This window comes from Panthera uncia, assembly GCF_023721935.1.
Source record: "Panthera uncia isolate 11264 chromosome E2 unlocalized genomic scaffold, Puncia_PCG_1.0 HiC_scaffold_19, whole genome shotgun sequence".
In the NCBI taxonomy this organism is placed as follows: domain Eukaryota; kingdom Metazoa; phylum Chordata; class Mammalia; order Carnivora; family Felidae; genus Panthera; species Panthera uncia.
This window is the reverse complement of record NW_026057588.1, coordinates 893969-910552: the sequence shown is the minus strand read 5'-3', so window position 1 is coordinate 910552 and position 16584 is coordinate 893969. Positions and strand designations below refer to the sequence as shown.

Below are 16584 nucleotides of genomic sequence, written 5' to 3'. Positions count from 1 at the left end.
AATTATAACAATATACTGTAATAATACTGTGAATGTGGTCTCTCTCTCTCCCTCTCTCTCCTCCTCCCTCAAAATATTGTGCTGTCCTCACACTTCTTATGATGATGTGAGACAATAAAATGCCTACGTGATGAGATGAAGTGAGGGGAATGAGGTAGCCTTGTGATTTAGCGCTAGGCTGCTATGGAGCTTCTGACCATAAATCAGAAGGAGAATTGTCTGCTCGTGGGCTGCCGTTGACCACATGGAACTCAAACTGCAGAGGGTGAGACCTTGGATAAGGAGGTGCTACTGTATTTTAACTTGATAACTATACCACATTTCGTTTATAATTGCTCTGGATGTTGTTTATTTAGGAGAAGCTCAGTTTGTCTCGTTTACCCCTCTCTCATAATATGAATATTTCATAAATGTGCTTGCACATTGAAAGGGGTTAATAAATAACCACTGTGAATAGGCATATAACTTACATATTTATGATAAGTTTAGGGGGTTTTGTTTCCTTATCCAGGCAGAGTAAAGGGTGGACACTCTGGGGTCATGTCTCATGAGGATGTAGGGGCTGAGAGTAGGAAAACACGTAGTGAGTAGTGTAGAAGTGTTCCTCAGCCACAGACTGGAGTTGTTAAAAACTGACAAACAAATGTGGAAGATAGAGGACAGCATCCATAAAGAAAGGAAGAAGCACGCCAGCACAAGGATCCTTCGGGTGGCTCTGCTCTCAGGGGAGGATCTGGGGGAGAGATTGTTCCTACGAATGTATTGGACCCGCTGCTTGTGGCTGTGCAGGATGAAAACCATGGAGCTGCTGGCCCAGAACATGAGCCCCAAACAGAAACCATCATGGGATAATAGCAATGGCACATAGAATGACTCTTCGATTTTGTCATAAGATATCGCGTAACAGTAGTCCTGATCTATTTTCTTTGTGACGTTTATGTTATTCCTTTTGTCAGTTAGATGAAAAGGAACCACAATACTTCGCACTATATTCAAGACCCAGCAGAAGATGTTGGAGGTGCCCACGTACTTGGGAGCTTTTATTTTAAGCTGTGCCCACCTGGAGTCCCCAGGACTGATCATGATCACCTGGAAGACAGTCAAGAGACAGGTGGTTCCAATGGCCACATCCCTGCCCACTCTGTGAACAAAGAAAACAAGTTTGCATCCAAAATCATCGAGAAAATGTGTCAACCCAAAAGATGCCATTGTTTGAGGGATTCCTTTAGAAAAAATAACTAAGAGGTTGGCTACAGTCAGATACTTGAGAATCAAGTCTGTGCACCTAAGCTTGTATCCTGTCAAATAAAGGAAGAGATAATAGTAAAAAACAGAGAAATTCCCCAGAAGTCCAACTGTAGTTTGTAAGAAAAAGATCACTGCCATTGTCAAATCCCTGGTGGTCATTCTGTAAAATCCCAGGGAGTGAAATTCTTCTTCTGAGCCAGGTTCCTGCATGGGAACAGGAGGTGTGAGGCACGTGTGTCACATTGTTTAAAATCCAATGTTCTCCACTTAACTTGAGTTCCCACTTAAAAATAATTATTTAGAATATTTACTTTTTAACAAGTTTCCAAGGGCTGAACTTAGAACACTAGAAGAGCTTTTTACGTAACATAGATCATTGCTATAAAGGCTGTGTATGTAGTACATTCTGTATTCTTCATAAGTTGTTGAGAGTCCAGTATTTTCATGGAAAAGATAAGGAGGCAGAGAAAGTTTGGTGATTTGTCAAATTCAAATGTTTTGACATTTGAATGGGAATGGGGAGATTAGAACCTGACTGGGCTGGTATGATGGCAGTGCCTTTAAACACAGTGCTGTTTTAAAAAAGCTAATTAGACGTATTCTTCAAAATACAGGTGTATAGGGGCACCTGGGAGGCTTAGTCGCTTGAGCATCCAACTTTTGATTTTGGCTCAGGTCGTGATCTGAGGGTGTCTGCACTGAGTGTAGAACCTGCTTGGGATTCATTCTCATTCTCTCTCTCTCTCTCTCTCTCTCTCTCTCTCTCTTTCAATCGCTCATTGAATAAATATTTTAAAAAAATACAGATCTATAGTTATGCCTGGATGGCTCAGTTGTAAGAGCATGTGACTCTGGATCTGGGAGTTGTGCGTTAGAGCCCACATCAGGTGTACAGATTACTTAAATAAATAAACTTTAAAAAACATTCAAAATACAGGCATATATTCAGACATTCTCATACCTTGTGATCTTATTTTAGATAAGTAGTATTTTTTCTAACATTTTTTCATTTATGTTTAAAGATTTCTTGTGTTGACCACTAACAATAATGAATATTTTAATATCTCAATCAAATCTAGACTCACTGACTGTAGTATAATTCTAGGGACCTGCTCCATGACAAATTGTGTTTAAAGAAAAGAGTGTGTCGTTAGCTTTCTAGCGTATTGGCAATTGATCCACTATTTTTCTTTTATGACACCTACCATAGAAATCATTGAATGCCATGTCATGCCCTAAATAGTGAGACTTGAAATGCCAATATGTGATAAGCTGGTATAGAATAGAAACTCAATATTACTAATTTCAAATCTTAAGCTGCTCTGTTTACCACCACTTAAGAAAAGGTATTAGCAATAAGATAAGGTTTGTGAAAAATCAAAATGTAAGACTTACACAAGAGAATTTCTTAGCTTGAAAGTGTGTGTATTATATAAATTGAGATTGTAGAGTTTGGGGTTAATATAAGAATAGTTTTAAACCAGAGAATACATCACAAGATATTTCCCGGGTAATAGTTGCTGTCTGAAACCCATTTTGTAACGTTACTATTTCAATTGCTTCCCCCTTAATTTGAAGAGGGACAACAGTCTCACCAAACTCAATAGACCAAGGATATATTCAGTAGGAAACAATTCTTGTCTCCATAGCTCTTCATACACCCAGAATTAGAGAAATCATTCCTATATCAGAAATTGCCTTTTGGATGCACTGGTTTTACACTAGTTTAGAGGATTCCTGTAGATTTATTTTAATCCTTATTACAAGCATGCAGATGTTAGAGTCACACTGCTACAAATCCTGAAAATGTAGTCTATGATTCCTGTACACAGTCCTTAAGTACTTTAAAGTCTGTTTTCCTTATCACTTGGATTAAACACCAGTAGTCACTGTCAGTTAGGATTACACTAAATCACATCAGGAGCCATCAGGTCTAGGAACTCATCTCCCTTTACTAGCTCAGCTCATGCCTCAGAATTATTCCTCCTTCCTGTGTGCCCTTGGCACTCAACCAGAAGACTCTCTCTTTCTGAGACCGTCACTTTCCAAGACTCCTGGTACCCCACTGTGCTTGCAGACTCTGCCTCTCAGACTGATAAAGAAAAAACTCACTTGACTCCCTCCAGCCGCCAGGATGGTGGGCTCAGTGTGCTGGTCACGACAATCAGGGTTTGTGTGATAGGGAGGGAGGCAGCCAGACCGTAAGATATGGGTTTGCAGTTCTATGATCTCACCTCCCTGCAGAATTATCTTTTCACCTGTAGCCACAGTGAGAGGACAGGCTTGGGGAACTGAGAATATTTGTGACAGACTTTTTCCCCCAGTTGCTAATTGCTGAAAATAATGACAAGTTTCTAGTTATCAGCTCCTAAAAGACCTTTGCAAGTGTTAAGAGGGCTTTTTCTTTTCCTTAATGCCTGGAAGCAGACAGGGTCTCATAGGGAGGGAGCAGGAAATACTAAGGTCTGACACGTGTGGGACTGGCAGTAAGGCTGAGGTGTCTCATGGGCTTCTCTGCTCCCCTGAGTTGTTCATCCCAGAAGTGAGCCTTAACTAATTTTCAGGCCAGTGTTCTGTTCCATCATTTAAATTACGAGAACATAAACCAGACAATGTACCTCAGAAGGATTTTTAAAGCAGTTAAAATATGTGGTTAAAAAAAAAAACATAATAATCATTTATATTAGAAAACATTGGACTCTTTTCCCCCCAGAAGTCAGTGTCAATTAATTTGGTAGTTTAGGTGATATGGGATTTTTTTTCTTCCATAGAAGAAGTCTATAAAAACTTCCAATAGGAAGTCTAAACAGAACAACATCCATGGAACGTTAGAGATTTATAGGTGTCTGTTAAAAGACAAGCACTAAAATCAGATGGTTATTCAGGCTGATTGTATAATTTTTAAACTATGAAATAAGTTGATACTACTTCAAGACCACTAATGGTGGAGCTTCTACAATTAATCCATTGCTTTTTTTTTTTTTTTTTTGCCTAAGAAACAAATCCAATATTTAACACTATTACACTATCCAGTTTCCCCAATTTACAAATCAGGGATTAGAGACATAATGATGATAACCCCTACACACACATACACTTTCACAATTGTAAATTTACACACATACATATCAACACACTCAAATATACACTTCTTAAACACATTCACACTCGCATGTACTTTCGGTGACAAACTCATGATCAGCCACAGTCACATTCCTATGTGACTATGACACACAGCCTTAATAATCCCCAATAAGTCTTAAAAAGGGGTTCACGTGTAGAACAGTGGTAGCTCCAGAACTCTAGATACCTGCAAAGTGGACATATCTTGCTCATTTTACATCCTTCCATCCCTGTGATGTTATTTACTAACTGTAACATTTCAAAGATGCTGTGATAAGGCCACTTCAGGTTGAGGCACACAGTGGTAAAGTTGGGGTTTTGGGGATGTGCTGCTCTGCATGTGTGACAGAGAACGAGAATGTGGGATAGAGTGACCTACAACAAGGGCACAGGATGGGGGGTATAGATAAGGTTTAGAGAGCATGGGGATGTGGGGAGACAGAAATTGAGGAGCAGAGGAAAGGGGTTTAAAAGATACAGGAGTGGTTGATTCATAGAGCAGTTAAAGTGTAGGTTTCGCTAAGTGAGGGGCAAATTGTGCAGAGAAGTTACGGGTAGGAAGATACTGTGTGTGCTGGGTGAATAAGTGGTTTGGGGTCCCGGGAAAGAAGGGCTTAATGGGAATGGGCAGGTAATGGGAGAAGGTGGTTAAGGAGAGTGGGTAAAAGGGACTTTACATCTTTGAGAGGTTAAAGACTGTGATGGGTGAGGGGGTATTACAAGTAGGGCATGCAGGTCCTGGGGGTGGTTAATGAGCCTAAACAGTGGCGGAGAGTAGAAGGGGAGGTAGAGCTGTGGGCCATGGTAATGAAGAGTGAGGCAAAATGGCGGAAGAGTGATGAACGGAGATTGGGAGGATACTTCCACCATGTGCTAAACAGCCCAGGGAAAGGGGCGGGGATTTCATGGTTGAGATGGTGTGCGAGGCTGTTGGGTGAGAGAAGAAAGCTGGGTGATTGGGGCCCAGGGCTGCTAGGTTCCAGGAGCACCGAGTTCAGTGGAAACAGACTGGGATCTCTAGAACAGAGGACTGATTTATGTCTAGGGAAAGGCAGCACTGGAGGGCTAACAGAAGGGTGATGGCTGGTGAAGAAAGCTTGTCTGTGATATCTGGAATGCAGTAGGGCAGGAGGGGTGGAGATTTGAGTTCAGAGCACAATAGAGGAGTTTTGAAGGATCATATGGTGGTGAGGTTCTATGGAGTTTTAGGGGACATTCAAGGTCAAGTGAGTGGGAGTGGGGAAAGCCAAAGGGTGGGGACAGATGGAGCCTGGAGTGATGGAGGTCACAGGGGAAGACTGGATATCACTAATTCACTCACCACATTCATTAATTCCCTCATTTACATTTGACTCACAACTTAATCTTGGAAAGATTCTAGGTTTAATTCACAAGGCAAAAAAAACTTAGGCATAAAATACCTGAAATTGAATATGTAGTGGAGAACTGCATGCAGGAATTGGGGTGTACTACAAGCCACAGCCATTTTGCTCTTTTTTTTTAAAATATGTTTTTAAAGTTTATTTATTTATTTAGAGAAAGGGGGGCATGGCAGAGAGGGAGAAAAAGAATCCCAGTCTTTGGAGACTGCACTGACAGTGCAGAGCCTGATGAAGCAGGGCTCAAGCTCATGAACCATGAGATCATGAACTGAGCCAAAATCAAGAGTCAGATGCTTAACTGACTGAGTCACCCAGGTGCCCTCATTTTGCTCCTTTAAGATGTGAAGCAAAGAGTGTGACCATGGCGGTTTGGCCAGGAGCCACCTTTAACCAGTATCAGGTACTCAGTGATGGAAAGTGGTGTCAGAATGTCCCTTATCTGGCTTTACCTATGTCTTGAAGACCTTGAGTACCTCACAGTTAATGGTGAAAATCCCTTTGTTCCACTGTTGTTAGAATATAATATGTGCTTTATTAAAATATGAGACAGAGCAAGGTAAAACTTAAATTTTTAAGTATTCTTTTTCCTTTTATTTTGTCCCCTTATTGGAAACCATTTGAAGAGTTGTACTATTTTTGTAGATTTACTGAAATTTATTTTAAACCTATGTTTTCATTGAGAAAAATCACTGGTCTCATAATGTGGCCAATACATCTCCACCCACTGTTGTAACTGGGAGGTTTATGTCATGTCGTATTACAAGAGGGACTTTGCAGGGGCGCCTGGGTGGCTCAGTCGGTTAAGCGGCCGACTTCGGCTCAGGTCATGATCTCACGGTCCGTGAGTTCGAGCCCCGCATCGGGCTCTGTGCTGACAGCTCAGAGCCTGGAGCCTGCTTCAGATTCTGTGTCTCCCTCTCTCTGACCCTCCCCCGTTCATGCTTTGTCTCTCTCTGTCTCAAAAATAAATAAACGTTAAAAAAAATTTACAAGAGGGACTTTGCAGATGTCTTTAAGGTTGCAGATGTCCTTAAGGTTCTGCGTGTAGGTGATAAAGTGACCACAAAAAGGGTTTATCGAATGGGCGCAATGTAACCAGATGAAGTCTTAGACCAAGGAGTAAGTTAGAGATGAGAGGCCTGAGGGTTTCTTCCCATGCTGTGACTCTCTTTGGAGACAGGTGACTAGGGGCACATGGAAACCATGAGGAGGAAATAATTCCTGCCAATAACCAAAGGATCTTGGAACCCGAATTCTTCCCTAGTGTTACACAGAAGAGCCCGTGTGGGTTGCCCTCTGGATTTTTGATTTTTGAGCTTCTAAGCAGCGTACCCAGCCAAGCCTACAGAACTTCTGATTTATGAACTGTGAGACCATAAGTGGGTGTTATATTAGCCACTAAGTATGTGGCAATTTGTTAGGTTGGAAATACAAAATACGCATACCTCATTTTGTTATGCTTCACTTTGTTTTGCTTCAGTTGAAACTTTCTGGTAACCCTGCCTCCAGCAAATCTATCAGTACCATTGTTCTAACAGCAGTTGCTCACTTTGTGTCTCTGTCACATTTTGGTAATTCCTGCAATAGTCCAAACTTTTCCATTAATATATTTGTGATGGTGATCTGTGATTGGTGATCTTTGAAGTTACTATTGTAATTGCTTTGGGGTGCCACAAACCACAGCCACGTAAGACGACAAACTTAATCGATAAATGTTGTGTGTGTTCTGAGTGCTTCGCTGGCCAGCTATGTCCCCGTCTCTCTCTCTCTCTCTCTCTCTCTCTCCCTCTCCCTCTCCCTCTCCCTCTCCCTCTCCCTTTCCCTCTCCCTCTCCCCAGACCTCCTTATTCCCTGAGACACAACAGCATTGAGATCAGGCGACTTAATATAAGTTTATTTATTCAGAGAAAGGGGGGAGGAGCAGAGAGAGAGGGAGTGGCTTCCAAGTGTAAGGAAGAGTCACATGCCTCTCAGCTTAAAAGCTAGAAATGATTAAGCTTAGTGAGAAGGCATGTCGAAGGCCAAGACAGGCTGAAAGCTGGGTCTGTCGTACCAAACAGCCAAACTGTGAATGCAAAGGAAAGGTTCTTGAAGGAAGTTAAAAGTGCTAGTCCAGTGAACACACAAATAAGAAGGCAAAAGAGCCTACGCTGATATGGAGAAATCTGTCATGGTCTGCAGAGAAGATCAAAACAGCCACAACATTCCCTTAAGCCAAAGCCTAATCCAGCGCAAGGCCCTGGATCCCTTCAATTCTGTGAAGGCCACGAGAGAGGCATGGAGGCGGCAGATGACCAGTCTGAAGCTAGCGGAGGTGGTTCAGCAAGCTGAAGGAAAGAAGCCATCTCCGTAACATCACAAGGCGAAGCAGCAAGTGTTGATGTAGAAGCTGCAACAAGTTGTCCAGAGCTCGCTAAGATCTTTTGTGAATGTGGCTACACCAAACAACAGATTTCCAGTGTAGACAAAACAACCTTCTACTGGAAGAAGATGTCATGTATGACTTTCATTGCTAGAGAGGAGAAGTCAATGCCTGGCTTTAAAGCCTCTGAGGACAGGCTGACTCCTTTTAGAGGCTAATGCAGCTTCTGACTTTAAGTGGAAACCAGTGCTCAGTGACCATTCTGAAAATCCTAGAGTCCTTAAGAATTATGCTATATCTACTCTGCCTGTGCTCTCTAAATGGAACAGCAAAGCCAGGATGACAGCACATCTGTTTACAACACAGTTACTGAATATTTTAAGCCCACTGTTGAGACCTACTGCTCAGGAAAAAAAAAAAAAAAGATTTCTTTCAAAATGTGACTGCTTATTGGCAACGTACCTGGTCACCCAAGGGCTCTGATGGGGACACACAATGAGATTAATGTTCTTTGCATGCCTGCTACACAACATCCATTTTGCAACCCATGGATTGAGAAGCCATTTTGACTTTCCAGTCTTATTATTTAAGAAAGCAATTTCGGGGTGCCTGGGTGGCTCAGTCAGTTAAGGGGCTGACTTCGGCTCAGGTCATGATCTCGCGGTCCGTGAGTTCGAGCCCTGAGTTGGGCTCTGTGCTGACAGCTCAGAGCTCAGAGCCTGGAGCCTGTTTCAGATTCTGTGTCTCCCTCTCTCTGAACCTCCCCTGTTCATGCTCTGTCTCTCCCTGTCTCAAAAATTAAAAAAAAAAGTTAAAAATTTTTTTTAAAAAAGAAAGCAATTTCATAAGGCTTTGACTGCCATAGATTGTGATTCCTCTGGTGGATCTGGGCAAAGTGAACTGAAAATTTTCTGGAATGAATTCACCATTCTAGATGCCATTAAGAACATTTTTGACTCAGGTGCACCTGGGTGGCTCAGTAGGTTAAGCATCCGACTCTTGATTTTAGATAAGATCATGATCTCACAGTTCACAAGATTGAGCCCCACATTGAGCTCTGTGCTTACAGCACAGAGCCTGCTTGGGATTCTCTCTCTGTCCCTTCCTGACTCTCTCTCTCTCTCTGTCAAAATAAATAAAATATTTTTTTAAAAAGAACATTTCTGATTCATGAGAAGAGCTCAAAATATCAATATGAGCAGGAGTTTGGAAGAAGTTGATTCCAACCCTCATGGATGAAGTTGAAGGGTTCAAGACTTCAGGGAAGAACCTACTGCAGATGTGGTGGAAACAGCAAGAGAACCTGAATTAGAAGTTTGGGGGCACCTGGGTGGCTCAGTCGGTTAAGCGTCCGACTTCAGCTCAGGTCATGATCTTGTGGTTCATGAGTTTCAGCCCTGCGTCAGGGTCTGTTCTGACAGCTTGGAGCCTGGAGCCTGCTTTGGATTCTGTGTCTTCCTCTCTTTCTGCCCCTCCCCTGCTTGTGTGTGTGCGTGCATGCTCTCTCTCTGTCTCTCTCTTAAACATAAATAAACGTTAAAAAAAAAAGTGGAACTTGAAGATGGAACTGAACTGCTGCAATCACATGATAAAATTTTAATGGATGAAAAAGTTGCTTTTTATGGATGTGCAATAAAAGTAGTTTCTTGAGTTGGGATCTACTCCTGTTGATGATGCTGTGGAAGATTGTTGAAATGACCACAAAATCTTTAGAATATTACATAGACTTAGGTGATAAAGCAGCAGCAGGGCTTGGGTGGATGGACTCCAATTTTTTTTTTAATTTTTTTTCAACGTTTTTTATTTATTTTTGGGACAGAGAGAGACAGAGCATGAACGGGGGAGGGGCAGAGAGAGAGGGAGACACAGAATCAGAAACAGGCTCCAGGCTCCGAGCCATCAGCCCAGAGCCTGACGCGGGGCTCGAACTCACGGACCGCGAGATCGTGACCTGGCTGAAGTCGGACGCTTAACCGACTGCGCCACCCAGGCGCCCCTGGACTCCAATTTTGAAAGTAGTTCTGCTGGGTGAAATGCTATGGAACAGCACCACGTGCTACAGAGAAATTGTTAGTGAAAAGAAGAGTCAATCCATGTGGCAAACTTCACTGTTCTCTAATTTTAAGAAATTGTCACAGCCACCCCGTCTTCAGCAATCACCACTCTGACAAGTCAGCAGCTAAATCAACATGGAGGCAAGACCCTGTCCACCAGCAAAAAAACACAACTCAATGAAAGCTCAGATGATGGTTAGCACGTTGTAGCAATAAAGTATTTTAAAATTAAGGTATATACACTTTTTTTTAGACATAATGCTATTGCATACTCAATAAACTACAGTGTCATGTAAACATTTATATGCACTAGGAAACCAAAACATTTACTTGACTTGCTTTATTGTGATACTCACTTTGTCAGGGTTGTCTAGAACCAAACCCACAATATTTCTGGTATGCCTGTACATGTGGAAATAAATGTAATTATAAAAGAGTTATAGAACGAAGTAAAAGAAATCCCACATTAATTATCCCGCATCCAGTTTTAGGTGTTTGTCTTGTATCCTCCTTCCTTTTATTTTTTAAATATATGAAATTTATTGTCAAATTGGTTTCCATGCAACACCCAGTGCTCATCCCAAAAGATGCCCTCTTCAATACCCATCACCCACCCTCCCCTCCCTCCCCCCCCCCATCAGCCCTCAGTTTGTTCTCAGTTTTTAAGAGTCTCTTATGCTTTGGCTCTCTCCCACTCTAACCTCTCTCTTTTTTTTTCCTTCCCCTCCCCCATGGGTCCCTGTTAAGTTTCTCAGGATCCGTGTAAGAGAGAAAACCTATGGTATCTGTCTTTCTCTGTATGGCTTATTTCACTTAGCATAACACTCTCCAGTTCCATCCATGTTGCTACAAAGGGCCATATTTCATTCTTTCTCATTGCCACATAGTACTCCATTGTATATATAAACCACAATTTCTTTATCCATTCATCAGTTGATGGACATTTAGGCTCTTTCCATAATTTGGCTATTGTTGAGAGTGCTGCTATAAACATTGGGGTACAAGTGCCCCTATGCATCAGTACTCCTGTATCCCTTGGGTAAATTCCTAGCAGTGTTACTGCTGGGTCACAGGGTAGGTCTATTTTTGATTTTTTGAGGAACCTCCACACTGTTTTCCAGAGTGGCTGCACCAGTTTGCATTCCCACCAACAGTGCAAGAGGGTTCCTGTTTCTCCACATCCTCTCCAGCATCTATAGTCTCCTGATTTGTTCATTTTGGCCACTCTGACTGGCATGAGATGATATCTTGGTGTGGTTTTGATTTGTGTTTCCCTGATGAGGAGTGACGTTGAGCATCTTTTCATGTGCCTGTTGGCCATCTGGATGTCTTCTTTAGAGAAGTGTCTATTCATGTTTTCTGCCCATTTCTTCACTGGGTTATTTGTTTTTCGGGTGTGGAGTTTGGTGAGCTCTTTATAGATTTTGGATACTAGGCCTTTGTCCGATATGTCATTTGCAAATATATTTTCATTTCTATTGGTTGCCTTTTAGTTTTGTTGATTATTTCCTTTGCTGTGCAGAAGCTTTTTATCTTCATGAAGTCCCAATGGTTCATTTTTGCTTCTAATTCCCTTGCCTTTGGGGATGTGTCAAGGAAGAAATTGCTGTGGCTGAGGTCAGAGAGGTCTTTTCCTGTTTTCTCCTCTAGGGTTTTGATGGTTTCCTGTCTCTCAGGTCCTTTATCCATTTTGAGTTTATTTTTGTGAATGGTGTGAGAAAGTGGTCTAGTTTCAACCTTCTGCATGTTGCTGTCCAGTCCTCCCAGCACCATTTGTTAAAGAGACTGTCTTTTTTTCCATTGGATATTCTTTCCTGCTTTGTCAAAGATTAGTTGGCCATACTTTTGTGGGTCTAGTTCTGGGGTTTCTATTCTATTCCATTGGTCTATGTGTCTGTTTTTGTGCCAATTGTATCCTCCTTCTTATGGAATTTTAGACTATGTCCCAAATTGTATGAAAAATATACACACACAGCATTAACATTCTTTTTTTCTTGGTTCAATATTTCCATAAATATTATCATATTACACTTATTCAATAATTTTTCCTTCCTCAATCAGTGACCTAGGAAGGAGATATTCTTATACCAAATCCTCTGAAATGCTACATCATATTCCATGTTGATTACCAATGAACCATCTTTTTGAAACACCTCCTATTTATACATGTCCAGGGCTAAATATGTCTGTCACCTGCTGTCAGACACATTATGACAAATAGATCATTAATCATATTGATCTGTGCACATGTGGGTTATCCATATGGTTCTGAGACATGGGATTCCTTCACCATCATGAGCACACTTTCACTATTGATGGGGAATTGCTAATAGGTCCTTGCACTTGGATATAAAACATAATGTCCCACCAACTGTGACTTCACATGCCACACCATATATTTTTTATTTCCTTTTCTGTTCTGGGTCTTCCTGTACCTCTTCCCCAGTGTGGCAGGGCCTCAGAAAGAGTGGAGGCTTCCCAGGAAAAAGGGACTGGAGAGAGGAATTCTTACATTGAAATGTGGGGATCTTCTACCCTGCAGACCCAGGTGTATATCCAGAGCAATGCTGTGACTCTGGCCCCTGGGTTCCCACTGAGTCCCAGGGACTTACTCCTCACATGCTAGTGCTCCAAGTAGTCCCCACCCAGATGCCACACATTAGATTATGTGTCCAAAAGACTCCCAGAACATCCCTGATCCATACTGGTCACGAAGGCCAGTAGAGGAAGCTCGTCCCTCCAAAGACCTCAGCCTATGAACCACTTACCTAGAATGCACTTGGCCTCAAGAGCACAGGTCTGAGTCAGATCCCAGGCACTCCTAAGACCAGAATCTGTAGCACAAAACTGTTCTTTCCACCAACTCGATACCATCCCCTCCATGGGTGCTTCATTGTTCCTCCCCTATTTTAATTCTCTTCCTTCCCATGGATGTATGGGGAGATAGGTAAGATAAATCCATTATTGGTGGGTGCCCAAGGACAGAGGTGCATACCTGAATCCAGTGCTTCCTGTAAATCACCTGCCTGAAATCTAAACATCAAGGTCCTGGAACTGGACACCCAGAACCATCTTGCATGGTATAAATGAATAGGGCTCCCCATAGACCCTATTCTAAATTGGCCCTTCACAGATGGCTCCAGATTACCTGGTACTTCTAGCATAACTGTTGGGTCACAAACTCATGAGCTTCTGGGTGAAATCTGAAACTGGCAGTCCACAGAGGGTAGACAGACACTGAAGAAAGAGGCAGGCCACTCAGTTTGGTAGGTGGCAGCTTTAATGAGCAAAGGAATTTAAGAGGCTTGTCTTGGGTGGCCACAAGATGAGTAGATCTTCATACCCATCTGCCAGAATCTTAGAAGTTTATTGAGTGTATTTAGCAGGATTTAGTCATGTGTACTGCATAGATGGTCTCAACAACCTCTTACTCTCAAGGCTATGTCGTTGGAACAGCTCCTACTAGGCACAGTGGGCAGTGTGTATGTTCCAAGGGAAGGAGAGGGAATGAGGAGCCTGTTGCCTAGGGCAAGCTCTTAAGTCAAGCGGTGGTCACATCTTCTTGATGACCTCTTCCATCAATAACACAAAGTTCAGCCCTAAACTGAAATTCCCTCAAATCTTTACCCAAGAATGAATGCTTCTGGCTGTCTAGGATCTGCAGGACATAACAGAAGAAGCATTTTAAAAACTTAAAAAAATTTTTTAAATGTTTTTATTTATTTTTGAGACAGAGGGAGACAGACCGTGAGCGGGGGAGGGGCAGAGAGGGAGTCACAGAATCTGAAGCAGGCTCCAGGCTCTGAGCTGTCAGCACAGAGTGAGACGTAGGGCTTGAACTCACAGACTATGAGATCATGACCTGAGCTGAAGTCCAATGCTTAACCGACTGAGCCACCCAGAAGCACCTAGTTATTTTAAATGTTGTTTATTTTTGAGAGAGAAAAAAGAGAGAGAGAGAGAGAGCAGGGGAGGGGCAGAGAGCCAGGGACAGAGGATCTGAAGCAGGCTCTGTGCTGACAGCAGATAGCCTGATGTGGGGCTTGAACTCACTAACTGTGAGATCATGACCTGAGCTGAAGTCAGATGCTCAACCAACTGAGCCACTCAGGTGTCCCAAGTTACAGTTATTTTAAATACTTGATATGAAAAAATTAATTTAGAAAGAATAAGAAAATATAACAGGTATAATGAAGATTGGACACGAACTTGTTGAATCCATTCTTAAATATATGCACTTTTGTATTAGCCATAAAGGCTACTTCTAAATAAGTAAAAAAAAAAAAAAAAAATTAGTGTATTCATTTGGGTATTTTTCCAAGAGAGATACCTCAAATTTAAGGATTCATATTAAAAAAATGAAAAATGTGTTTCATGTAAATTTAAACAACTAATGTCTGGATACACATATCAAATAAAATAGAATTTAATGTTAAAGCAGTTTGCTATTATTTTTCATTAATTTACAATTTTCCAATGTTTTGGATGCAAAACAAACATAATTTGATCTTAAATGTATACTTGTGCATTTATAAGCACAACAATCATGAATACACATATGTATATACATTCAAATACAAATACACAGATGGAAATACACACAAGCATATCGTTTAGTGTGTAATATGTTGTACATATCTTTAAGTGTACCGTGAGTTTAAGATATGTTTCTCATTTCCTTGATAGAATATATATATATATATATATATATATATATATATATGGCAAAACAAATTCTTTGTTTCTGATATTTAAAACTTCAGTTCTTCCTATTAGCTTTATGATATAAATATAGTGGAAACCAGTATTAAAATAATTTGTAAAATTGTAGAAATGTCCATTTTCTTCCTTTCAATAGCCACAGGCCAAAAATTACACGTCAATAAAGTGGATTCATGGTTTACCCCTCCAAATGGCCATTCCCCCATCACTTCTTGAGTAATGGAAGACACTGCCCTAACCTTATTCTTTACCTCTGGGTCATGGGATTGCACCTTGGGAACGTATTTCTGCCAACATGCCCAAGTGGCATCTTCACATCATAGAAAGAAACTACCTTATGCAGATTCCCAAATCCATAAAATTTTATCCCAAGTGGAATGCATTTTTAATAAGCAACACTTTGCACAATATTTTTTAAAAATCTGCAAAATTATATCTCATTTGTCTGACTTCAGTTTAAATGGCTACTTCCCCATGAAAATGTTTTAAATATACTCCTCTCCTTTCATAACGTCTTATTTCAAATGACTAGGGTCTCTGTGAAGATGTAATGTAAAATTCATTACTTATCCCTCAATGGCTGTACTACCTGAAATTGAATTTACCCACCAATTTCACTTACTGCTCTTCATTTTTCAGTTTCTTGAATGACAATCTATATTGGTTCTCCTGTTTTAGGGAACTTTTCCTACAATCTTATTAGCACTCAATGTCTGGAAAATTTGTGTCAGGTTGAAAGCTGTATCCTTTTTGTTTTTTTAAAAGTCTTATTTATCTTGAGAGAGCACATGAGTGAGGGACAGGCAGAGAGAAAGAATCCCAAGTAGGTTCCCCATTGCCAGCACACAGCACAACACAGGGCTCGATCTCACAAACCATGAGATCATGATCTGAGCTGAAACCAAGAGTTGGATGCTTAACCAACTGAGTCATCCAGATGCCCTGAAAGTTGTATTCTTAATGACTTCTTTTTTTTTTTTTATTTATTTTTGGGACAGAGAGAGACAGACAGAGCATGAACGGGGGAGGGGCAGAGAGAGGGAGACACAGAATCGGAAACAGGCTCCAGGCTCTGAGCCATCAGCCCAGAGCCCGACGCGGGGCTCGAACTCACAGACCGCGAGATCGTGACCTGGCTGAAGTCGGACGCTTAACCGACTGCGCCACCCAGGCGCCCCAATGACTTCTTTATAATCTCCAAATTGTTTCTGGAATAATCGCTTTATAGAAGCTGAACTCCTCCACAGCAAACATTAATAAATTTCAATTACATAGGACCACCTGGGTTGCTCAGTCGTTTAAATGTCCGACTTCGGCTTAGGTCATGAACTCACAGTTCATGAGTTCAAGCCCCACATCAGGCTCTGTGCTGACAGCTCAGAGCCTGGAGCCTGCTTCGGATTCTGTGTCTCCCTCTCTCTCTCTGTTCTGCCCCCACTGGGGCTCTGTCTCTCTCTCTCTCAAAAATAAATAAAGATTAAAATTTCAAAAATAAATAAGTAAATAAATAAATAAATTTCAATTACATAAATATTAACATGATTATATTTCATTTACAGTTGCCATTCACATTATTTACTTAGGAGCAGAAGGTTGGTCATTCTTGTTTGCTACTCTTGTGACTATTTCATAGCTGTGTTTCTACACTGAAGGGGATTATGAATAAACAAACAACCTTTTGAATAAACATACA

The 16584-nt window shown here is 41.3% G+C and overlaps 1 protein-coding gene across 1 annotated transcript; it reads right to left on the bottom strand.

Annotated features, from left to right (window-relative positions):
- Positions 1–474: 474 nt before the first annotated feature.
- Positions 475–1451, bottom strand: LOC125915643 (vomeronasal type-1 receptor 4). The gene has a single exon (XM_049621577.1). The coding sequence runs from the start codon at positions 1405–1407 to the stop codon at positions 475–477; it is 933 nt and encodes a 310-aa protein (XP_049477534.1). The 5' UTR covers positions 1408–1451.
- Positions 1452–16584: the final 15133 nt, after the last annotated feature.